Genomic DNA, 26,525 nt, shown 5'->3' with positions numbered 1-26,525 from the left:
GTGTGTGTCTGTGTATATACACCTATGTGTGTGTATGCCTGTGTGTGTGTGTCTGTGTGTGTGTGTATACACCTGTGTGTGTACGCCTGTGTGTGTGTGTCTGTGTATATACACATATGTGTGTGTGTATGCCTGTGTTTGTGTATGCCTGTGTTTGTGTATGCCTGTGTGTGTGTGTATACACACGTGTGTGTGTGTATACACCTGTGTGTGTGTGTATATACACCTATGTGTGTGTGTATGCCTGTGTGTGTGTGTCTGTGTGTGTGTATACACCTGTGTGTGTACACTCTGCGCATGTGACAGCACAGCAGCAGCTCTGCTTTCCTAGGTTTTCTGTCCCGTCCTGGCACCGTAGCAGCTGCAGAGGCTCCGCCCTATTGATGCTCCCGGGAGGAGGAAAGAATATGGCGGTGCTGCTGCCCCGGCTGGGAGCGAGAGGAAAAGGGTAGGACAGTACTGCACGGGGTGAGGTGGGATACTGGGGAGCATGGTATGGGGGCGATTTGTGGGAGAGGCTGCTGGGTGCACCGCGGCCATTACCGGAGAATGCACCACCAACATCTGTACGGGAGAAGCCACAGACAGCTGTCACATGCCACATAGACATCACACCACAGGTGTCCTAATACAATAATCATCCCCCATATAAGTGTTCTCGTACATCCCCCCATATATACGTGTCCTCGTACATCCCCCTATACGTGTCCTCGTACATCCCCCCCATATATACGTGTCCTCGTACATCCCCCATATCCATATATACGTGTCCTCGTACATCTCCCCCTATACGTGTCCTCGTACATCCCCCCATATACGTGTCCTCGTACATCTCCTCCCCATATATTTTCTGTTTTTTTCTGTCACATTATTAAAAATTATTATTAAAAAAAGCCATTAGGTCTTCATCCAGCATCATCAAGCTAATACATACATATATATATAGAGAGAGAACTGCAAGAAGATGAAAGTCTAGAAATGTAGAAATAATAACAGCAGAGTTAGTAGCAGACTAAAAATTAGATCTTTGAGTGTAGTGTGGGCTCTCCTGATGCTTCCGGATTATCATCGACCAAAGGGGCGGCAAATTTTTCGACCGCCCCGGGCGCCACAAACAGTTGCAACGCCACTGTCTCCAGGTCCAGATGAATTACACCCCAGAGTACTGAAGGAGATAGCAGAAGAAATTTTTGAACCCCTCTCCATAATCTTTGAAAATTCTTGGAGAACAGGAGAAGTCCCAGAAGACTGGAGAAGAGCAAATGTTGTTCCTATCTTCAAAAAGGGGAAGAAGGTGGACCCAGGCAACTACAGGCCAGTGAGTCTGACTTCTATACCAGGAAAGATCTTTGAACAAATTATTAAACAACATGTATGTCAATACCTGGATAAGAATGAAGTGATTAAACAGAGTCAGCATGGGTTTGTAACTAATAAGTCATGTCAGACTAACTTAATTTCCTTCTATGACGGTATCACTGATTGGGTGGATCAAGGAAATGCTGTAGATATAGTATATCTTGACTTCAGCAAAGCATTTGACAAAGTCTCTCATACAATCCTTATTGAAAAAATGACTAAGTATGGAATTGACAAGGCAACTGTTAGGTGGATTCATAACTGGCTTAGTGATCGGACCCAAAGAGTGGTCGTAAATGGCTGCACATCCAGTTGGAAGAATGTCTCAAGTGGGGTACCACAGGGCTCTGTCTTGGGCCCTGTATTGTTCAACATCTTTATCAACGATTTAGATGAAGGAATTGAGGGTAAACTGATTAAATTTGCTGATGACACAAAGCTAGGAGGGATAGCTAATACTAGAGAAGAGAGAGAGAGGATTCAAAAAGATTTAAATAAACTGGAGAAGTGGGCAGCAACTAACAGAATGGTTTTTAACAGGGAGAAATGCAAAGTACTACATCTGGGCAATAAAAATGAAAAAAGCATATATAGAATGGGAGGAATAGGGCTAAGTGACAGCACATGTGAAAAAGACTTGGGTATACTAATAGATCACAGACTGAATATGAGTCAACAGTGTGATGCAGCAGCAAAAAAGGCAAATGCAATTCTAGGATGTATTAACAGAAGCATACAGTCTAGATCACGTGAAGTCATTATTTCCCTCTACTCCTCTTTGGTCAGACCTCATCTGGAATATTGTGTCCAGTTTTGGGCACCACATTTTAAAAAAAGACATCAACAAACTGGAGCAAGTTCAGAAAAGAGCGACCAGAATGGTGACCGGTCTGCAAACCCTGTCTTATGAGGAAAGGTTGCAGGATTTGGGAATGTTTAGTTTGCAAAAGAGAAGACTGAGAGGAGACTTAATAGCTGTCTACAAATATCTAAAGGGCTGTCACATTGTAGAAGGATCAACTTTATTCTCATTTGCACAAGGAAAGACTAGAAGCAATGGGATGAAACTGAATGGGAGGAGACACAGATTAGATATTAGAAAAAACTTTTTGACAGTTAGAGTGATCAATGAGGGGAACAGGCTGCCACGAGAAGTGGTGAGTTCTCCTTCAATGGAAGTCTTCAAACAGAGGCTGGACAGACATCTGACTGGGATGATTTAGCGAATCCTGCTTTGAGCAGGGGGTTGGACCAGATGGCCCAGGAGGTCCCTTCCAACTCTACGATTCTATGATTCTATGCATGCACCCGGAACCTGTTGAACACACACATTTTTTTTTTTAAATAACACTTTACTATATTTGTGGCAATACGTTTTTTTTTTTAGAACAATACTCTTTAAACACACAACAAAGCAAGCACAAAACAAAAAAAAACTATTTTAAGAATGAGTACAGGGGCGCTCCTCCTTCCTTTACGAACAACACCCCCACTGGCATTCCTGTTACATCAGAAGGAGGGTATGCTTTCTATGGGGATGCGGAACAGTCCCCTCTTTGTGCAACGGTGCACTGCAGTCCCGACAGTCCATTGTATGGGCCCTCCGGGCTACCTCCTGGTGGCCGTTGTCTTGCCGTAACAGGGGACTCCAATGCCGTAGAGTCTCTGGGATGCCAGTAGTGTCTGTATTTTGGGGGCTCATACCCCTCAGGGTAAGCAATGACCGCTATGGCGTAGAGGCCACGGGGACAGTGTTCCTTATTATATGAGACTAAGCCTCCCTCCCACAGATCATGTTCATTCTTGACGGAGGCTACATTTAGGTAGATCTTATAGCCGGTGGCAAGGTCCCGAATGAAACCATATCCTTTTCCCTTGTTCAGGTGTACCAGCCGCCTGTATGTGTCACGTCCGCCATGTCTGCCATGTCTGTTTGTCTCAAGAACTCCTGGAGCGATGTGCATGCGCATGTTTTGTCTGCTGTCCTGCATGTTCGCTAGAGCTGTGTGCAGACTCACCTCATGTCTGAGCTGCAGGATCCCTGCGTTTCTGCTCTGCCTTCTGTGATCTTCTCGTCATGTCTGGAGTCCTTGATCATGTGATGTTTCTTAAGATCCTGCACTGTCTGGTTCTGCAATCATCTCGTCATGTCTAGAATCCCGGATCATGTGTTCTTCCTAGGATCCTGCACTGGTTGGTTCGGTGATCATCTCGTCATGTCTGAAACCCTGATCATGTGACGTTTCCTAAGATCCTGCACTGTCTGGTTCTGCTATCATCTCGTCATGTCTAGAATCCCGGAAGTGCTCCCCTGGTCCTGACCTGGAGGAGGAGGTGCTATGCCCTATATCAGGCCGCCTCTTCCTATGCTCAGGGCCTGATTATTGTGTTGCTTCCCTGCAAGGCTCTGGGTCTGTGGGGTTGCTCCCTCTATTCTGTGCCCTTGCACTTTGCTCTGTAGTGCGTCTCTGCACACGCTCCGTGCTCGTATTCCGCCTCTTGTCTTGTGCCATGTCTTGTGTTGTCTCTCGTGCCATGTTTGTCTTTGCCTTGCTTTGCCTTGTAGTCCTTCTGCTGTTCTTTGTCTTAGTCTGTTTTGCTATGTCTCGCCTTAGCTATGCTTTGACTTGTAGTCCTTCCTGCGTTCTCTGCCTCGCCTGTTTTGCCATGTCTTGCTTTTGCTATGCTTTGACTTGTAGTCCTCCCTGTGTTTTCTTCCTTGCTATTCCTTGCTTTGTGTTCCTCCCTATGGTCTCAGTCTTTGCTTGCTCTGCCTCGCTCTCTCCTATGGTGCTCTGTAGTGCTCCCTGGCACACGCACCATTTCTCCTCTCCTTAGTGCTCGTTTCTTTGTCTAGTCCCAAGGTCTTCCCTTGGCCCGGCTCTGGGCTTCTGCCTACGCTCCGCTGCTAGACTCTGTCCTCGCTCTGACCTGGCTCTGTTTCTGCTTGTGTTCCTTGCCTTGTTCCCTGCCTTGTACTTGCATTGAACCCCGGCGTGGGTTCCCCTTGGCCGTCTCCTGTGCCGTGGTAAGTGCCACGTGTTTGTGTACAGCCGTGTGCACTGGCCAGTGTGGCGTGCCCCCTGCGTGGCTCCTAGCACGCACCCTGCCTTGAACCCTGGCATCGCTTCTAGCACGCACCCTGCCTTGAACCTTGGCGTGTCTCTACACGCACCCTGTCTTGTGCCTTTGCGTGTCTCAACACGCACTCTGTCTTGTACCTTGAACCTTGGCGTGTCTCTACACGCACTCTGTCTTATACCTTGTACCTTGGCGTGTCTCTACACGCACTGTCTTATTCTATGCTTTGGCGTGGCTACACACGCACCCTGTCTCATTTGCGAACCTTGGCGTGTCCCCTACACACGCACCTCGCTTTGAACCCTGGCGTGTCCCCTACACACGCACCTTGCCTTGCACCTAGTCTTGAACCCTGGTGTGTCCCCTACACACGCACCTAGCCTTGAACCCTGGCGTGTCCCCTACACACGCACCTAGCCTTGGACCTTGGCGTGTTCCCTAAACACGCACCCTGCTTGGATATCTGTCGTGCCTCCTTGCCTGAACCCTGGTTTGCCTGCCGGATGCCCGGAACCTGCCGACCGTTGCCAGAGGTCCGGAACCAGATGACTGCGGCCTGATGTCCGGAGCTGACGTCCGCAACCTGATCCCTGGACCCTGTCGGTTTGCCAGCAGTCCGGAGTCCGATGCCACCATGCCATTACCTGTGCCTAGGCGTGCCATCTGGCACGTACCATGTTATGGACCTTGGCGTGCCCACGCGCGCACCTTGCACGTTTTGCTTGTTTTCTCTGTATGTGATCTTGTGTTATTCTAATGAAGATACCTTGCACCTACGTCTAGTCTCGTCTTGCTTCCTGCTCGTCCTTGTCGTCAGACACTCGTCTAGTGTCCCCTGAGCCGGCCGTCTGGTCCCAGCAGTCGTGGTGGCTCACCCCCTTGGTCTTGCCCCTGACACTCCCTGTATAGGGGGTGGATTCTCACAAGGTCAGCTCGCCCTCGGTGGGTGGGTGCCATGACCCAGAGGGTCCACTCAAAAAATGGGCTCAGCAGGAGCTGAGTCCGTCACAGTATGATCGTGGAACAGACATGGCGGCCTCTCCTTTCTTATGGAGTAGCGCCCACACCTCCCGCTCTCTGGCCTTTTTCTTTTCAATTATCTCCGCAACCCAAATGGAGGGTCCGGTATAGGCCGCAGAGTTCGATGGGTGGGCCGCAGCCGAGGGTGGATCAGGAGCGGCCGTGGACAAGGGGAAGCAGGACGCCACCGGAGTAGCAGGCGGGACAGAGGAGGCCACGGGCATCTTCAGATAAGTTGTGGAGTCGGTCACAACCAGAATCAAGGCGGTCGTGGGCTCCGGTAAATAGGCCACAGTCAAGGCTGCGGACGCAACAACAGCAGCCGCGGGTGTTGGTCCGTAGGCCACAGTTTTCTGTGGCGAGCCCGTGATGACGGCAGGTTCTGATGAGCAGGCCGCAACCGGATGCAGAGCATGGCAGGGGTGGCCGTGGGCAAGGTGGCTCGGAATAGTCAACAAGAGCCGTGAGCTCATCCAGGGTCGTAGTCACTGTAGAGCAGGGAGTCGTTCAGGGAGGTTGAGGGCTGATGTCCGGACCCGGGGACCCGTCTGTTGCGCTAAGCATGAGGTCGGGCTCTGTCTGCGATGCCTCCGATTGGGCCGGGGGAACGCTCACCTTCCCCGGCATTGCAGCTCCCTGCAGGTTGTCCCCCAGCTCCTCCAATCGCCATAGATCTTCCAATGGCAGCTGCATCGGGGCACGGAGCACTGAGTCTGGCTCCCAGGGACAGGTTTCCCGGCGGGCTTCAACTTCCTGACGCCATCTCCATTCTAGGCGTCCAAGGCCATGACAGCTGCATCGCCGCAATTCACCCGAGTTTCCGAGGCTCAATGGCGCCAATCAGCTACACCCAGTCTCTTCACCAGGGCCACTTCCGCTCAGGGGTGGGGCGTTGATCGGCCTCTCCACCCATTTTCCAAGGGCCAGCATGGGAGGGCGGCTGCCTTCTGATGTAAGCCGTTCCCCCCCCAGGGGCGGATGCGACACAGTCCTGGATTGTCAGTTACGGCTTCAAACTCCTGTGTTTCTTCCTGCCGCTGATACATCACCGCCATATTAGCAGTCCACTTTTCTGCTCCGGTTTCACTTTTTGACAGCTAGAAACTCGAAGCTCAGTCCCAAATTGTGATCCACAAGGAGATTAAAATTATTCACCCCGTACAGCTTGGGGGTGTGTCCTCTGGTACTCGCTGGCAGGCTTGTCACTGAAGATGTTGTCTTTGCGGCAGCGATCCTGCTGACTACGCCAAATGTAGGGTCGGGCTGAGGGAGGCAATTAGGTGGTGCTGATCCAACAGGACTGGGGGGTGACCCACTTCGTGGCGCCGGCAGACATGAGGCTGAGACAAGGGTTGTGTCCAACAGTTCAGATTTTATTGGCCGCTTTTAGGACGACCACGGTACTTCATCACAGGATTTGACCACAATTCACTTTTTACACAGACCTGAGTACCTTCTCTTCCTTGTATTACCGTTTGTGGCCTCCTCTATTCCTCTTCCCCGTTGTGGCTGCCCTAAGGACTTTCACCACAGCGTTTCACCCTTTTGAGTACACCGTCCACCTGATACTCACAGTCTGTCTCTGTCCGCAGCCACTGTCCTTTTGGGTCACCCTCCGTGACCGTCTCCACTGTCAGTAGCTCTCTGTAGGCCTTTTCCGTCTTTCTACCTACAGCAAACTCTCCTCTCTAGTGAGCTCCCTTGGCTGACTAGAACTTCCAGAACCTTCCCTGACCTCTTATACTCCCAGTCCCAGTAGCTCTGCCCACTATCACCTGACAGTAACCCTTAACCAATGGCAGTGACCTTGACCCATGGCAGTTACATAACCACTCTCTCCTATGCTCCCCACTGCCCTCTAATGGTCAAATGGCCACATGTCGCCCCTGGCTCTATATCTCAGCCTACACTGCGCTGCTCCTCTGCCTCTCTCCTTAGGCAGATCCATCCGTCAGACCAACCTCCCCACACCAGCATGACGGAAGTTTGGCAGTACAACTGTTAGGTCTTCCCAAGTCTGGTTGTTTTTTAAAGACAAACAGGCCATTTGCTACCCAGAGCTGCCGGATCTGCTTGTGAAAGTGTGCCCATTTTCAAAAGTCAGATCCAGATTCCGCCACTCTTGCCGTGCTTCAGCAGCATTTGCAGCTTCCAGCTCACCAACTGGTGTGTGATGTCCCCACGCATTGGAACTCTACACTGCATATGTTGGAAAGGACTTGTGAGCAGAAGAGGGGAGTTGTTGACTACCAGCATCAACAAGGCCATCATTATTCAGGTCACACTCCACACATAAGACCTCAGGAGTGATCATGAATGTCAGACATATTTACCATCCTCCAAAGCTTTGAGGATTCCACCAACATGGTGAGCGGTGATGACACCACCATCCATTCTCTGCATTCTGAAAAGCTCTATGTTCACAATGAAAGAGGATGCATTGCAGGCAGAGCACGAGGACATGGAGCAAGGAAGCATACAGGGCAATTACACACAGCCCGGCTTCATGTCATCCCAACGTGGATTGGGTGACAATGAGGACAAGGAGGAGGAAGAACAGGAGCTACTTTCCTGCGCTATAGACGGTACTACAAGCACAACTGTCATACAGTCTGTTCAGCATGGATGGCCTGAGGACAGGGAGGAGGAGGACACAATAGTCAGTTGTCCTGTTTGTGAGGACATGGAAGGCTTGCCTGTTACTAGTCTGACTTTATGTTGTGCTGCATTTCCCGTGACCCTCGCATTATGAAAATTTATGGTGGCACTCATTACTGGTTGGTTACACTTCTAGACCAACACTACAAGAACTTTCAATCTCTTCTTCCAGAGGCAGACAGGTCTATTAAAATCTTGCAGTACCAGAGTGCCCTTGTTGTGGAATTATTAAAAAAAATTCCCATCTGAAAACGCTGGCGGCAGACGTCACAGTTCGTTGGACAACCAAGGAGACACAACTCCAATCCAGCAGAGGCAGGGGAACACTGGCCAAGTTCTGGGAGAGTTTTCTCAGACCCTCCCATCGCCCTGGCCCAAAGGCGCGAGGTAATGTCACAAGGAATTGAATGTTTTGAAAGATTCTGAGGGAGAACCTTGCTGACCATACTAACGTCCTCTGTGATTCCTCTGTGCCTTTTAAATATTGGGTATCGAAGCTGGACACGTGGCATGAACTGGCTCTCCACACCTTGGAGGTCCTGGCCTGGCCTGCCACTAGCGTTTTGTAAGAGCAGGGTTTTTAGTGCCACTGGTGGAATTATAATTGTTGAGCGCATTCGCCTGTCAACTGAAAATGCAGACAGGCTGACTCTTATAAAAATAAACAAGGGCTGGATTGGGCCTGACTTCTCTACACCACAGCGAAACCTAACCTCCAATACAGTGTCTTTTTTTGGGAGGTGTATTTCCATGCACCTCTTGACACCCACACATGGGTATACACTTCCTGATTTTGGCTATTTGATGTCATCCTCCTCCTTCTCCTCATCATCCACCAGACCACCAGCACTAAAACACGAGGGTGACCGTGTTCAGTGCTGCTACAGCCACTCTAGTTTGTTGAAAGGGTCTTTAAGTTGCCCTTCAAAATTTTTTTAAAAATATGTACCCAACAGGGGGATATGTTTGTCAGCCCATACACTTAGTGTATGGGCATTCCAAGTAAAGGATACCCACTCCTTTATAATTGGAAAAAAAATTTAAGAGGCCTTCCTCCACGTCTCTTTCAAGGGGCATTGGAGTGCCTCCTAATTTTTGGCAGGCCTTGCATTCAATACATAGGCAAACACTATGGGAGACCCACTTCCTAATAATGGAAACATTGTATTCAGGAGGCCCACCTCTACGTCTGTTCCAAGGGCTATTTTGATGCATGTAACTTTGGTGCAGGGAAGGTCTTGCATTCAATGCATAGGCTAACAATATGGCAGTACCAAAACAATAATGTGAACTTGGCTTTCCTGTGGCCATCCAGTACATGGGTTCAAAGGCTTATTGGGGTGCGTGTAACTTTGGGGCAGAGCAAGCCTTGCATTCAATCCATAGCCAAATTGTATGGAAGAACCAAATGAATAATGGGAACTTGGTTTCCCTATGGCCACCCAGTATGTGGGTTCAAAGGCTTATTTGGGTGCATGTAACTTTGTGGCAGGGCAGGCCTTGCATTCAATGTATAGGCAAACACTATGGGAGACCCACTTCCTTCTAAATGGAACATTTGTGTCATGAGACCCTCAAGTACGTCTGTTGAAAGGCTTATTGGGGTGCGTGTGAATTTGGTGCATGGCGGGCCTTGCATTCAATGCATAGGCTAACAGTATGGAAGAACCAAATGAATAATGTGAACTTGGTTTTCCTGTGGCCATCCAGTACGTGGGTTTAAAGGCTTATTGGGGTGCATGTGAATTTGGGGCAGGGCGGGCCTTGCATTCGATGCATAGGCTAACAGTATGGCAGTACCAAATGAAAAATAATGGGAACTTTTGTTTCATCTGGCCATCCAGGACGTCTGTTCCAAGGGTTATTGGGGTGCGTGTAACTTTGGGGCAAGGCAGGCCTTGCATTCAATGCATAGGCAAACACTATGGGAGACCCACTTTCTTATAATAAGAACATTTTTTCAGGAGGCCCTCCTGTACATCTCGAGAAAGGGGTATTGGGGTGCATCCTAATTTTTGGCAGCCCACACACACAATGCATAGGTAATAACTGTATAGGAGACACACTGTTTTATAATGGCCCTTTAAGAATAGTAATGCCGAATGATGCCCCTATAAAATAGGCTTTGTGACTTTAAGAGTCCCTCCTTCATAAATGATACAAAATGTGTATGATAATGTGTCACACACCACATAGCCAGCTAAGGTTGTTAAATGCTACAATGACATTTCCCAGTAAATGCATTAGTATTGGTTGAAAGCAATGGTAACGTTGGAAAACGCATCAAAAACATTACATATGAACATAGCCAAAGTGGTGGAGGAACATTTTTTGCGGGGTTATTTCTTTTGCCTTAAATACAAATTATTACCCTGGAAAGGATGTCCCTTAACATATTTCCCTGTAAAATCAATTTTGTTTTTGTTTTTGTGTGCGCCTGTAAAAGTGGCATCACACTCTGACATCATTGGTCACAGCAGTGACCTAGGAGTCAGAAATGTTTCCAGTGGCGATTCCCATGATGTTCCTATGTCATTTGTGCACTGTCCCCATACATTTCTGACGTTTTGATACCCTAGAAAGATCTCCGGAGGGGGTCGCGGCAATAAAGCTCGGATTTCCCAGATTGACATTAGGCTTGTTGCTCGGGTTGAGTACCTGAGTATTCCAATTTACTCAACCCGAGCAACGAGCACGCGAGCATTTTAGTGCTCACTCATCCATAGTTATCCGCCTATTTTGTGTATTGCCACACTGTTTTACCCTCACCCTGTGTTGTCTGAGTAGCATTATGCCTACAGTAAAAAGGAGAACAGGTGTGCGGTGGGAAAAGCCCTGGTCCATGTGGTTTTGGCTAATGGACCAGAAAGCAGGGCTGCTGAGGGAGAATGTGGGATGGTGGGTGGAGAGCTGGGCTTTGGAGGGAGAGAGCGGGATGGCAGTTAGTTACTATGCCCAGGTAACGCCGGGCTCTTCGGCTAGTATATATATAAAAATATGCTTTGTGATGTTCCTTTGTTGTTCCTCCAAGAAATGTATAAAGAAATACATCGGTAAGGCTAGTTTCACACTAGTGTATGGAGGTGGTGTGGAGGGATGCGGACTTTCTCCGTGAAGCTCTGCCCCTGGCCGTACCTCCTCCGGCCAGCTCCGCCTCTGTCAGCATGCGGCCTGCGTACCCTATCTTTAGCATTAGGTATGCAGGTCGTGCTGATGTATGCGGATTCCTCCACATGTGTCGTTTTGACGATGCGGCGACCGCACCAAAATGCAACATGTTGTGTTCGGCGCAGGTCGCCGCACCGGCAAAACGATGCATGCGGAGGCATCCGCATACATCAGCACGACCTGCATACCTAATGCTAAAGATAGGGTACGTAGGCCGCATGCCGACAGAGGCAGAGCTGACCGGAGGAGGTGCGGCCATGGGCGGAGCTTCACGGAGGAAGTCCGCATCCCTCCACAGCACCTCCATACACTAGTGTGAAACTAACCTTATTGGGTGTCTCCATTCCATTTGTCAATAAGGGGTGCACTTGCATTTCAGAGCTGATTGGATCCTATTGACATGGAGAATAACAACGCCCAGTTGTCAATGTACTAATTAATGCATTTCCAGGAGGAATAACAAAGGGAACACTTCAATGTAGTTTTTTTTTAATGCAAATATAATGTTATAATTTTGGGAATGCAAGTATTTATTAAATGAGATATGTGAGGGAGCTAAGGGGGCCCAAATGTTTCCAGGAGGACTAACAGAGGAGCGACACTGCAGACAGCAACTTACATATAACTTACATATATTTTCTGTCATTTCCAGCTATTCTGAGCATGGTGGGTAACGTCGTCGTGCTCGCTACATCAGTGAAATGCTCTTCCCACCTGAAGTTGCACGATCTCCTGTCTATAAACTTGGCCGCCACAGACCTGGGCATGGCACTTAGCATGTTCCCTCTAGCCATTGCCTCCGCCTGGAATCACGCATGGATCGGGGGGCATCCCACCTGCCTGTATTATGCCCTCATGGGATTCTTTTTTGGAGTGGCAAATATGATGACTTTAACAGCAATGGCGGTGATCCGATATCTCATGTTCAGCACAACTACGACCAACCGTGAGTAACTTAGCTTTTATTGAATACATGTGTGGAAAAAAGAAAGTACTTATCCCCTTATCGACATCTACTGTACATGTAGGGCGTAAGATGGCAGCCAGTGTATGAAGCAGGGTCACCGGGTGAGCCCGCGCCATACCTGGCAGGTAATGGCTGTGAGTTGCATCCAGGATCTGCCTCTAACAATCGCAGGTGGCGCGAAGATCGCTGATGGGTTGGTATCACAGCATTGGGTTGGTTGTAAACCTCCGTGCTTGTCATTACGGAGCTTCATTGGAACCCACCCTGTTAGCGAGATTCAAAAGACACCGTGATTTTAACTAACTACAGCAGTATTGTGGTTTCTCTCTATATAAGACAAGCAATCAGACAGTTGCAGCTTCAAATCCCCTAAGGGGACTAACAAGTACAGTGAAACGTAAAAAAAAGTTTGAAAAACATGAAGAAAAATGTAAAAGTTCAAATTGCCCACTTTTTTCCCCCCATTAAAAAGAAAGATAAAAAAATATACAAATATTTGGCATCACCGAGTTCACAAAAGTCAGATCTATCGAAATATAAATATAATTAAGATGATCGGTAAACACCGTAACTGAAAAACATTCAAGAACGCAAAAAATTATGTTTTTTTTTGTTGCTTCAATACCTCGAAAAATGATGTAGCAAGGAATCAAAATGTCACATCTGTCCTAAAATGGTATGTCTCGTCCTGCAAAACATATGCCGTTACTTAGTCGACTGGAGAATTAAAACGTTACAGGTCTCGGATTATGGCGACACAACCCCCCAGATTTTTTTTTTCTGATTTTTTTTTCACCACTAAAATAATAATAAAAAATAAACCTGGACATGTTTGGTATCGCCGTAATCGTACTGATGAGCAGAATCATATTTTGATGTCATTTTTAGCACACAATGTAATGTGGAAATAAAACATACCCAAAAAACAATGTCAGAATTGCCTGTTTTCACAACACTTGGAAGTTTTTTTTCCTGTTTTAAAGTATGTTATGTTGGAAAATGAATGGTGTCATTCCAAAGTACAACTCGCCCTGCAAAAAAGAAGCCGCCATCATATGTCTATGTGAACAGAAAACTAAAAACGTTATGGCTCTGTGAAGAAGGGGAGGAAAAAACTAAGACGCAGAAACAGAAATTTGCTAATTCTAAGTTCCACAAAAGCCTGTATTTATTCGGACTCCCATGACAGCACCACGAGAGAGGGGATCCGCCCTATAGGAACAGGAAACCTACAGATACAAAAGGGCGGCACCTCTCCCACGCATCAGTTGGTTTCCTGTTCCTGAGGGGACGGGATCCTACAGAAGATTTGGATCCCAGGCCGGCCAGCCGACACCGGTAGCGAGGGGGTCTCCTACCTCGGCCTGGTTCGGATTTCCTGGAAGACGCCACGGTGGCCCAGGATGGGTGTCACGGCGGTGGCGTGGACAGCAGGGAGCGGCGTCCGGAGGATGGCCGTCTCCAGGAATTTAGCCGCCGCCGGTAAGTATACCCCCCCCGGGGATTTCCGGCTCCGGCGGCGCACATGGGTGGCAGCGCTGTGCAGGGGGCTGCGACTGGCGCTGCTCCGAAGCTCCCGGGCGTCCCGCGGGGCTTCCGGCGTTTCCGGGGTAGCGGTGACGTCAGGGGGCGGGCGGAGGAGGCGCTTCCGGGTCAGCGCGCCACTGCGCATGCGCGGCAATTCCAAGATGGCGGCACCCATCGGAAACACCGATGGCGCGAGTTCGGGCGCCAGCTGGGGTAGGGAGCTCCATTAAGGGGGGGGGAGGGGCGCGGCATGGATACTGCTGACCGGAGGAGGGGGTATTTAGGCGGGACCCGGGCAGGGTTCCTTGCCTTGGCCACATTACTACATGCAGCAGTGTGCAGCAGCAGCAGCAGTGGTAATGGAAAGCGATCGAGAGCAGCAGCAGCAGCGGCAGAAGCAAGGGCAGCAGCGGCAAACATCACTGCCGCCCCTGGATGACCTTCGGCAGGTCAAACAGAAAAAGAAAGGGTCCCGTGACAGTAATGCGGGACGAAGTGACCAGTCCACTCGTAAGAGCTCCTCCAGGCAGACAGGAGCATCGACCGAAAGAAATCCCCCTCGTTCTCCGGTACTTGATTGTGGCACTGGTAAGTGATCTTCGTGAAAGTTCACTCAGTGACGGGACCCCCCTTCTGTGTTTTTTCTTTTCTAGGGAAAGAAAGCTACAACTAAAAATAAGCATAGGGAATGCGCACTCTGTGCATGCCCATTACCGGATGCGTGCCTCAAAAGATTGTGCCCCCCTTGTATTCAGCAGACGGTGGCAGATGAGTCGCCTGCAGTAGCGGCGAGTTTGAGAGACATTGTCAGGGTAGAAATGAGGGAAACCCTAAAGTCCTTGTCTCAGCCGCAAAGTCTAAGGGGCGAGGTCCCGGCGGAATCTGATTCCTCGATAGAGTGGAGAAAAAGCAGAGACTCCCAGGCTTCATCTCCCTCGTCCTCCTCAGGAGAAGAGGACTCGGGGCGATTTTGTCTGCCTCTTGACCGGGTAGATAAGCTGGTCAAAGCAGTCAGAGGGACAATGGAGGTAGAGGAGCCTAAGCCCCATTTATCCATGCAGGATGTCATGTTCGGTGGGCTGGAACAGAGGAAGCGGAGAGTCTTTCCGTTGAATCAAAAAATACAGGATCTGATCCACAGAGAGTGGAAAAAACCGGACAAAAGAGGGTCGCTACCACCCGCCCTCAAAAGGAGATACCCCTTCGACGATCCGGCAGTAAGTTCTTGGGACAGAGCCCCCAAATTAGACGCTGTCATTGCGAAGGCATCAAAAAAATCCTCGCTCCCATTTGAGGACATGGGAGCCCTTAAAGATCCCTTAGATAGGAAAGCTGATACTTTCCTAAAAAACACCTGGGAGATGGCGGCCGGGTCCTTAAGACCAGCAGTGGCTTCAACGTGCACGGCCAGGTCCATGATGGTCTGGTTGGACCAGTTGGAGTCACAACTAAAGCAGGGTACATCAAGACAGACAATTCTTGGGGCCCTACCGACCATCCAAGAGGGAGCAGCCTTCCTGGCAGACGCCTCAGCGGATGCAGTGAAAATGGCCGCCAGAGCAGCAGGTCTTTCTAACGCAGCTCGCAGAGCCCTGTGGCTAAAGTGCTGGCAGGGAGACATCCAGTCCAGAGCAAAGCTCTGTGCGATTCCATGTGAGGGCGAATATTTGTTTGGGACTGTCCTAGACGAGCTGCTTGAAAAGGCGGGGGACGACAAGAAAAAGTTTCCAAACCTATCATCAGCGTCCTACCGTCGCCCATTTGGTAGAAGGAGATTTGGCCAGGGGAGAAGGCGCAACTCTTCGCCTGTTAGAGATCGACCCAGATGGGAAGACAGAAGGAGACGAGGTACGGGCTATATGTTTACACGCTCGTCGAGAGATCAAAAGAAACCAAACCAATGACTAGCGGTTCCCGTAGGGGGTAGACTGTCATCCTTCTTCCCGGCATGGTCACAGATTACGAATAGTGACTGGGCGCGTAAGGTAATATCCACCGGGCTTAGGTTGGAGTTTACCCAGATCCCGCGGAACACCTTTAAACTGACCCCCTTAAGATCTTCTCATCTCGAACAAGCGGCTTTAGAAGCGGAAGTCTTGAGCCTATGTCAGAAAAATGTTCTGGTAGAGGTTCCAGAGGCTGAAAGAGGAAGAGGGTTTTACTCTCCCCTGTTTCTAATCCAGAAGCCTGATAACACATTCAGAACGATTATAAACCTTCGTTCCCTTAACGAGTTTTTGATTAATCATAAATTCAAAATGGAGTCCATTAATACAACAATAAAAATATTGTTTAAAGGTTGTTTTATGGCAGTCATAGATTTGAAAGACGCGTACTATCATGTACCTATCCATACAGACTTCCAGCAGTTCCTGAGGGTGGCAGTTTCAGTAGAGGGCACAGTACGTCATTTTCAGTATAGAGCCCTTCCCTTTGGTCTCTCAGCAGCACCCAGGGTTTTTACAAAGTTAGTGGCCGAAGTTATGGCTCACTTACGGGAGGTGGACGTCTTAATCATTCCATATTTAGACGATTTCTTGATTGTAGGAAAATCGGTGGGTCATTGTAAATCCCAGATAGAAAAAGCTAAATCCAGGTTAGAAAACCTGGGATGGATTTTAAACTACGAAAAATCCCGACTCCAACCCTTAAAGATACAGAAATTTTTAGGGTTGATACTAAATTCAGACACTCAGCGGTGCCTGCTACCACTAGATAAAATACAAAAGATACAGGAGCAGGTCCTTCGGGCAATGGATAATCCATCTATGACCCTCAGACAGGCCATGTCCCTGTTAGGTTCTCTAACTTCATGCATCCCAGCAGTAAGGTGGGCACAGTTCCATACCAGAACCCTTCAAAACGACGTCTTGTTTAATAGCAGGGCCCTTGGAGGCTCCTTACAAGGTCGGATGTGTCTAAGCCCCTCAACTGTTACATCACTGAGATGGTGGCTTGAGAGCGAGAACCTAGCGTCAGGGGTGCCCTGGATAACACAGATAACCCATATTATAACCACAGACGCAAGTTCCTTCGGTTGGGGAGCCCATATGGGGGACATAGTGGTACAGGGCCAGTGGGATTCTAATTCTGAAATCTCATCCAACCAGAGAGAACTATTGGCGATAGAGCGGGCAGTCAAGAAACTCATTATCTACCTGCAGGGCCATCATGTGAGGATACACTCGGACAACCAGGTAGCGGTAGCATATGTCAACCACCAAGGTGGAACCCGCTCCAGCGCTCTGATGCAGATAACAGAATGGCTCCTCCAGATAGCAGAGGAAAACTGTCTATCTTTGACCGCGCTCCACATCAGCGGAAAAGACAATGTAAGAGCAGACTTTTTAAGCCGCAAGGCTCTAAGACAAGGAGAATGGGCCTTGAACAAAAATATTTACCGCCAGATTGTCCGCAGATGGGGCCAGCCAGAGGTAGACCTCTTTGCCACCAGGAAAAACAGAAAAGAAAGATTGTTCTGCTCTCTGAACCCCAGGGAAAATCCCCTGGCGGTGGATGCCCTACTGATAAGATGGGATTTTTCTCTGGCATACGCCTTCCCACCATTGAATCTTCTTCCTCTGGTAGTCAGGAAGATCAGAGAGGATCAGGCAAGAGTCATACTGATTGCCCCCTTTTGGCCCAGGAGGACCTGGTTCGCATGGTTGAGGACCATGTCGATAGGCGATCCCTGGGTATTGCCGAACCTTCCGGATCTCCTCTACCAGGGGCCAGTCAGCCACCCACAAGTAGCGGGACTTCATTTGACGGCGTGGTATTTGAAAGGTCACTGTTAAAAAATAGAGGGTTCTCCAAGAACTTAATTGACACCCTCCTAAGAAGCAGAAAATTAACCACCACTAATATCTATGCTAGGACCTGGAAACGCTTCCTGTCCACCTTTCACTTTGACATCAGAGATGGAATTCCCACGAAACAGATTCTGGAATTTCTCCAGAAAGGTTTCGAATTGGGTCTCTCCACAAGCACGCTAAAAGTACAAGTTTCAGCCTTAGGGGCCCTGTTTGCAGCTGATATTGCAAAAGATTATTGGGTAGCAAGGTTCATCAGAGCAGCGGCCAGATCGAGACCTATACACAAAGACAGATGCGTACCGTGGGACTTAAACTTAGTCCTTACAGCCATGACAGAAAGTCCGTTTGGACCTTTAGATTCCGCCTCACTAAAGATTATATCCCTTAAAACAGCATTTCTGGTAGCAATAACATCCGCACGTAGGGTGAGCGACATACAGGCACTCTCCAGATTGCCTCCTTACACAGAGTTCTTACAGGATAGAGTGATCCTAAGGCCAGATCCAGCATACCTTCCCAAGGTAGCAACACAATTCCACAGGACACAGGAGATAGTTCTGCCTTCCTTCCTCCCTAACCCAACCAACCCTAAAGAGCAGAAACTCCAGACGTTAGATATTAGAAGATGCTTACTGACATATTTAGCAGCCACGGATCCTTGGAAGAAGGAGAACGCATTATTCCTATCCTTCCAAGGTTCCAGGAAAGGATACAGAGTATCAAAATGCACATTAGCAAGGTGGATTAGGGAGGCTATCTCTCTTGCCTACACAGCAGGTGGCAGTCCGGCTCCACAGAACCTGAGGGCACATTCCACTCGGGCCATGGCATCATCCTGGGCGGAGAGATCTGGAGTATCAATTGATCAAATATGTAAGGCGGCCACCTGGTCATCTCCTTCCACCTTTTTTAACCACTATCGGTTAGACATGGGTGCCTCCTCAGACCTCACCTTCGGGCTAAGGGTGCTGCAGGCTGTAGTCCCTCCCTAAGTTAGTTTACATCTCTGTAATTCTCTCGTGGTGCTGTCATGGGAGTCCGAATAAAGTATTAAGTTACGTACCGGTAACGGTATTTTTCGGAAGCCCATGACAGCACCCTTAGTTCCCTCCCTTGTTCACGTATAGAGGTGCACTCCTTTAGAAGATTGTTTATAGAATCACCATAGGTGGGAGATGGTATGAAATAATTCGGTTAAATAGGGTAGATAGGTTGTATATATCATATGTTGTGTACTAACCATGGTAGCCTCTCAAGCTCTGTAATCCAACTGATGCGTGGGAGAGGTGCCGCCCTTTTGTATCTGTAGGTTTCCTGTTCCTATAGGGCAGATCCCCTCTCTCGTGGTGCTGTCATGGGCTTCCGAAAAATACCGTTACCGGTACGTAACTTAATACTTTTTTTTTTTGCATTTTTTTCCATATCATAATTTGCATTAAAGATTATTTTCCACTTTTGGGGCCATTTTTTTTTTTCTTAAATGCTTGTGTGTGGAGCTAAAATTCATTTTCTAAATTCAGTTTTATTAAAAATGTTGCACCGTTTGGCTTCTACAACCTCTTTGTCCCTCTGCACATTTCACTTTGATGTGGTCATAAATTAGCTGAAAGAAGCTGAAAAAGGGACACATAAAAGAGATTCAAACTCTCTCATTGGATCATTAGAATGAGCTCACTGATACTGTAATTTCTTAGTTCTGTAGTCAACAGTAGAGGAGCAGAGAGGCAATAATGGCAAAATATGCAAATTTTTTAATCCAACACCATTATAAAAATGATATTTAGAAAATAAAATTGTCTCTAAAGCTGCACAACCCCTTTAAATAGCCAGCAGAAAGAAGACACCAGAGAAAGGAATATTTCTTTCACGATCTCTTCATTTATGGATATGTAGGGGGTGAAATAAGACATCCCCTTAAGATCACCCCTTTAAGAAGTTATTATTTGATGTGTACAATGCTAACGGTACTGCTACATGAGTACATGTATTACCGCCTGACTCATTGGAACTGCCACATTATATATGTGTTGCCATACTGTAAAGATTGCAATATATTATGTTCTGTATATTAATGTATAGATTAGGGTAAGCCAGTGCATCCTTTGGGGTCATTAGAGGAGGGCACTATTAGTATAGAGTTTCTAGATATGGGTAAGTGTAGTCCTATAGCGGGCCACTAGATGGGGGTATACTGGTGGGCCTTGTTAGGTATAGCTATAGGAAGTTCACATAAGGTTAACTTTAGGAGGAGCTGCTATGGGTTAAGCAAGTAAAGGAGATAGGAACAGTTGAGAAGGGCAAGCATGCCCGAAGTGTCCACAAGGGCTCTAAGCCCAGGACGCCATAGCAGCTATGCAACGTTTTGAAGAAGAAAAGCCCGGGCACAGTCAGATGAGTGCTGGATAAGACCAGAGCACCCGGGAGATTGCAGTTTATGACAGCAGCAGGAACGGGAAGAAATATGTGGTCCAAAAGTCGTGCAGGGCACAGAATATTCACCATGTGGCAGATCTTAAATAGCGCTGAAGCTTGCAAATCCGGGATGAAACGGATGAACGGGATCCCCTATGTCTTGAGGTCCTACAGTAGTGAAGCTGCAGTACCGCCAAGGGCGCTACTACCCTGTAATGTGAATGAGGACAAAGAAAGCAGGAAAGGGAAAGTGCAGGAGGAATGCTGAGTGGACTGTAATGTAACTGATGTGTCCGGGACTGTTGAAGAGAAAAGTAAAATCATTTGGTTGGCATCTGAACCGGTATGTGTGTCCGTTCTTTCTACCCTGTGCACAGAAGCTGAGTGTGCAGGAGCTGTGCAACAATTCCTGATGGTGAACCAGAACCCCGAACAGGTACACCGATAGAAGCTGACAATTTTTCTGTGGGAGGAGGCCAGCACACCAAGGCCCTGGTGTCCTTGGCCATGACTACCGTCCTGGTCTCTTCTTATAGATACATGGCTTTATTAGCAAAACACTATTGTTGCCTTGATGTGAACATGACATCGTTCCCACGCGTTTTGCAATTTCCAGTGCTGTGATAGAAACAATTATTAACAATTTCCATTAATTTTTTTTCTATTTCCAGGCAATACAATGAATAAAAAAGCAGTATACATCGTGATCATGTTCATCTGGCTGTACGCATTGCTCTGGGCAATATTCCCATTGGTCGGATGGGGTCACTACGGCCCAGAACCATTCGGAATTTCTTGCACCATTGCTTGGGCCGAGTTCCAGAATTCCACCAATGGATTCTCGTTCATTGTCAGCATGTTCATCCTGTGCACGATTACTCCGGCAATGACAATCATCTCCTGTTATACGACCATAGCCTGGAAACTTCATAAAGCCTACCAGGAGATACAACATTACGACAAGATGCCGAATGCAGCCAAAGTGGAGAAGAAGCTGACACTGGTGAGTGATGGCGGAACTTGTTTTATTCTTGACCTTTTTCGTTGGATGCTTTGCACTTGTCATTTAGGCTATGTGCACACGTTGCGGATTCTCCCGCGGATCCGCAGCATTTTTGGCCCTGCGGGTCCGCAGCAGATTCTGCTGCATTGTACAGTAGCATTAAAGTCAATGGGATTTGAAAACCGCTGTGCACATGCTGCGGAAAAATCCACGCGGATTAGCTGCGGTTCATTTCCCCAGCACGTCAACTCTTTGGGCGGTTCTGCAGCGTTTCTCCACCCATTGGCTTGCATTGATCCACAGCAAAACCGCAGGTCTCAAAAAGATCTGCGGCTTTGCTGTGGATGAAACGCTGCAGATCTGGAGGGGGGAAGAGTGGGGGCGGAGTGTGGGAGGTGAGTGTGTGCGTGTATGGTGTGTGGGCGGTGACTGGGCGTTTATGTGTGTGTGCGGGTGTCTGCGGGGCTCATCGGGCTGTCCAGGGGTCTGGCGGGGCCTGTGCGATGGTCATCGGGCTGTCAGAGGTCCGTGTGGGGCTGTCGGGGGTGTTTGCGGGGTTCATTGGGCTGTCGGGGGGCTATGTATGTATGTATGTATGTATGTATGTATGTATGTATGTATGTATGTATGTATGTATGTGTATGCAGGCATCGTCCGTTGGGACTACAAGTCCCATCAGGAGATGCCTGCTACCCTGACAGTGATTGACACATTAGCCAATGATGGGACAGTAGTAGTCTCATCATTCGGCTAATGTGTTAAATGTAAAAAAAAAACAACATGCAACATATAACATAAAAAGCATACTTGTAACGTACAGAACATACAACATATAAGATACAGAACATATAACACACAGAACATATAACATACAGAACATACAACATATAACATATAAGATACAGAACATACATATAACATACAGAACATACAACATATAAGATACAGAACATAAACTAAATAGCAAAGCCACTAAAGAAGACTCAAGGTCTCCAAAAATTCATTTTTAAACAGCAGAAAAAAAGGGAGCAACACTTACCTGCCCAGGTCTAAGAACAAATGCACAGCAAGGTGCAGCCAGCCCATAAAGCAAGATGTCAGCAACACAGGTGCAAAATACTAGATTAACAGCCACTCTCCACCTACCCATTCCTGGAGGGGGTGACTGCCCAGTGTAAAATTGCACAATAAAGGCCCGCATAGGGCGCTGTTCACACAAGGGAACGACACAGTGTCTGGCTCACAGCCTATTAGTCACACCCCTACTATTCAACTAGACGGACTGGCCAGCACACCCTCAATGCATCCCAGTGTGAACACCCCTCATACGAGACCAAAAGTGTTTGGGCTCAGCTGCACTCTGAAAATTATATAGTGCAAAAAGTACACAATTAGTGAGGTATTAGCTGCTGTTTAAAAATGAATTTGTAGTTCCCTTGTGTGAACAGTGCCCTATGCGGGGCTTTATTGTGCAATTTTATACTGGGCAGTCACCCCCTCCAGTAATGGGTAGGTGGAGAGTGGCTGCTAACATCTTGCTTTATGGGCTGGCTGCACCCTGCGGTGCATTTGTTCCAAGATCTGGGCAGGTAAGTGTTGTTCCCTTTTTGTCTGCTGTTTAAAAATGAATTTTTGGAGACTTTGAGTCTTTAGTGACTTTGCTATTTAGTTTAGTGTAGGGACCCGTAAGCGTGAGGAACTTTGGCGCAATTTACGGGCTCAAGTATTTTGGCCAAAATATCAGCTAATACCTCACTAATTGTGTATTTTTTACACTATATAATTTTCAGAGTGCAGCCGAGCACAAACACTTTTGGTCTCGTATGAGGGGTGTTCACACTGGGATGCATTGAGGGTGTGCTGGCCAGCCCGCCTAGTCGAATAGTAGGGGCATGACTAATAGGCTGTGAGCCAGACACTGTGTAGTTCCCTTGTGTGAACAGTGCCCTATGCGGGCCTTTTTTGTGCAATTGTATACCGGGCAGTCACCCCCTCCAGGAATGGGTAGGTGGAGATTGGCTGTTAATCTGGTATTTTGCACCTGTGTTGCTAACATCTTGCTTTATGGGCTGGCTGCACCCTGCAGTGCATTTGTTCTTAGACCTGGGCAGGTAAGTGTTGCTGCCTTTTTTTCTGCAGAACATACATATAACATACAGAACATACAACATACAGAACATGCAGTACATGTAACATACAGAACATATAACATACAACACATAACTTAGAGTACGTACTCACGGCACACACCTTGGTCCCCGAAGCCATCGATCTCCTGTAATAAATATAAAATAATAAAGCAACCTATATTTACCTCTCCGTCATAGTCCAATTAATATTGAGGGCCCCACGACGATCTCCCGTTGAGAACAGCCGCATCAGCTGATGCGACCGCTCTCCAGGGGCTCCAGCACTGAATTGACAGGCGGAGGTAATCCTCCGCGATGTATATCCCTCTGCCGGGAAAGAGGTCCTGTAACCCTAACCCTAGCCCTAACCCTAGCCCTAACCCTATCTATCTTTCTGTCTATCCTTCAGTAGATACATCCGTCATAATCACGTGTACGGCATCCCTAGGGTAGACTCAACCACAGGGATGGTGGCGAAGCAGTTAGTGCTTGCTTCATTGCTGTCGTGAGTCTGGCAACCAGTGTTCGAACCCCGTCATGGCTGTGAGTGATATGTATTTTGTGGACTTAGAACATTTTTTACCTGTGACAGACTTCCAGGCAGGGGAGCTGCTCAGGAGATGTACAGAAAACAGTTCCAGGAGCCTGGGTGCGTTTTTCATAAAGAATCCTACCGTTTGGTCCACGTCTCCTATGGGTCTCTTTCTGGTTGGCTGCCCGAGTCAGGTGTACATTCCTGGGTTACTCGAGCCACGAATCCTCCCACTTGGGTGCTGGATCTCCAGAAGGCGACAATGGAGATCTTGGTGGCGGTAGACGGACAGACGTAGGCCGTGTTCTGTGCATGCCAGCCCCGGGACGAGCCCTCCAGCTAGGAGTTCCCCACCGTTTGGTCCATGTCTCCTAGGGGACTCTTTCTGGTTGGCTGCCCGAGTGAGGTACACATTCCTGGGTTACTCGAACCACGAATCCACCCGCTTGGGTGCTGGATCTCCAGAAGGCGACAATGGAGATCTAGGTGGCGATAGACGGACATACGTAGGCCGTGTTCTGTGCATGCCAGCCCTGGGACGAGCCCTCCAGCTAGGAGTTCCCCACCGTTCAGTCCACGCCTCCTAGGGGACTCTTTCTGGTTGGCTGCCCTAGTGAGGTCCACCCGCTTGGGTGCTGGATCTCCAGAAGGTGACAATGGAGATCTTGTTGGCGGTAGACGGACAGACATAGGCCATGTTCTGTGCATACCAGCCCCGGGACGAGCCCTCCAGCTAGGAGTTCCCTACCGTTTGGTCCACGTCTCCTAGGAGACTCTTTCTGGTTGGCTGCCCGAGTGAGGTGCACATTCCTGGGTTACTCGAGCCACGAATCATCCCGCTTGGGTGCTGGATCTCCAGAAGGCGACAATGGAGATCTTGGCGGCGGTAGACAGACAGACGTAGGCCGTGCCCGGCAGTAACAAATCACCAGTCTCTTTCGACAGGACAACTATGACCGAGGTGGAGCACTTTGGCCGCGGCTGGGCTGCGAACTCCCGACCCCCAGCTCAGACCCACTCTGAGTAGATTCGGAAGGGGGCTTAATGGTCGGTTGGTGGGCTTAATATTTGCCCTGCAGCGGTCGGTTGGTGGGCTTAATATTCACCCTGTAACGGTCGATGGAAGTCAGAGAGTGAAATATATGTCTGAGAGTGTCCCAAAAGAGTCCCCCAAACTGGGGGTAAAATTTCTGGATCCTGGGCGGAAGGTTAAATTTTGGGTGAAAAACCGAATTTTGGGACTTCGAGAATTTCGAGATGAGACAGACTTCCAGGCAGGGGAGCATATCAGGAGGTGTACCCAGGAGGCTTCCAGGAGCCTGGGTACACTTTTCAGAAAGAACCGTTGGGACTTATTCAAATTTTCAAGATTTTTGGACTTAGACAGATTTTTGGATTTTTGTTCAAAAATCAGATTTCCCCTTCTCCCACCACTCAGGGGCGTCAATATGTTGTGGGGAACGAAGTGAGAGTGCCCTAGATGGGGGTAGAGTGTGTGGTTTATGGGCAGAAAGTTAAATTATGGAAGAAATTGAGTTTTGTGAACAAAAAAGTGTTTTGTGAACAAAAGTGGCCGTGACAGACTTCCAGGCAGGGGGGCCTCCCTGGAGGTAAACCGAAAACAGTTCCCGGTGCGGATGGTCATTTTCTTACTACTTTTGTTTTCTCAAAATTTTTTTGTTTTTGTGCTCTAAAAAGCTGGTAATTTCAATTAGCTCAAAAATTTCAAGTGTTATGAGCTAGTAGAGGTTAGAGGAATACATTCTAGGCAAAAAATTGCGGGGAAAAAACCTAAGTGAAAAAAAATCGGAATGAGGGAATTTCTGGCTGCCGCTTCCGCCGCACAGTTCCAGGAAGTCGGATACATTTCTGACTTCATCCCCTTAAAGTGGGGACGTTGTCCCACAATGCCTATACATAGTAATGCGCACCTGTGGCAGAATATAGGAGAGAGTGCTCTCTCTCTACCCCGATGGATGGCGGTTGTTTCTCTGGTTCCCTGACTCGGGTAAGCGACTTGGAATGTGGTCCCTCTTGGTATGGAAGTTGCACACTCTGGCATAGACTGAACTTCCACAGCTCCAGAAGTGACTTTTGCTGGTCGTGGGTCCCAAGTGAGAGAAGTAATCTCGGGGTACCTGAGCCTGACCAGACCCTCCCCGGTGGTCCCTGGTCCTCTGAAGGGTGATGGCTGTCAGGGGAGGCAAATTTGGAGTCCTCGTGGGAAGGAGGGCTCTGGAAGGCGGACGCCCCTTCTGACTATGTCCCCTCAGAGCAGGCTGGCTGGTTCATGGTCCCCTGCTTTGGCTGGTGGTCCATTCCCAAGCTGGAGAAGCGATCCTGGGGTACCTGAGCTTGACCAGACCCTCCCTCGGTGGTCCCTGGTTCTCTGGAGGTGATAGCTGTCAGTGGGGGCCAATCTGGAGTCCTCGTGGGAAGGGGGGCTCTGGTAGGCGGATGCCCCTTCTGACCTTGTCCCATCAGAGCAGGCTCAATGGTTCTCAGTCCCTGGCTTTGGATGGTGGTCCATCCCCAAGCTGGAGAAGCAATCCTGGGGTACCTGAGCTTGACCAGACCCTCCCTCGGTGGTCCCTGGTTCTCTGGAGGTGATAGATGTCAGTGGGGGGCAGATCTGGAGTCCTCGTGGGAAGGGGGGCTCTGGTAGGCGGACGCCCCTTCTAACCTTGTCCCCTCAGAGCAGGCTCGATGGTTCTCAGTCCCTGGCTTTGGCTGGTGGTCCAACCCCAAGCTGGAGAAGCGATACTGGGGTACCTGAGCTTGACCAGACCCTCCCTCGGTGGTCCCTGGTTCTCTGGAGGTGATAGCTGTCAGTGGGGGCAAATCTGGAGTCCTC

At 48.6% G+C, this 26,525-nt stretch overlaps 1 protein-coding gene across 3 annotated transcripts in view; it reads left to right on the top strand.

Annotated features, from left to right (window-relative positions):
* Positions 1 to 26,525, top strand: part of LOC141098596 (opsin-5-like) — a 105,090-nt gene that overhangs the window by 52,660 nt on the left and 25,905 nt on the right. For all 3 annotated transcript variants that reach the window (XM_073586521.1, XM_073586520.1, XM_073586519.1), the window contains exons 2-3: positions 11,939 to 12,232; positions 20,679 to 21,010. In XM_073586521.1, the coding sequence (XP_073442622.1) occupies positions 11,939 to 12,232; positions 20,679 to 21,010 (626 nt within the window). The remainder of the gene's footprint in view (positions 1 to 11,938; positions 12,233 to 20,678; positions 21,011 to 26,525) is intronic.

The sequence above is a fragment of the Dendrobates tinctorius genome, unplaced genomic scaffold (assembly GCF_039654945.1).
Source record: "Dendrobates tinctorius isolate UK_male_01 unplaced genomic scaffold, ASM3965494v1 ptg000093l, whole genome shotgun sequence".
Taxonomy (NCBI): Eukaryota; Metazoa; Chordata; class Amphibia; order Anura; family Dendrobatidae; genus Dendrobates; species Dendrobates tinctorius.
This window is presented reverse-complemented; position numbering and strand designations above follow the sequence as displayed.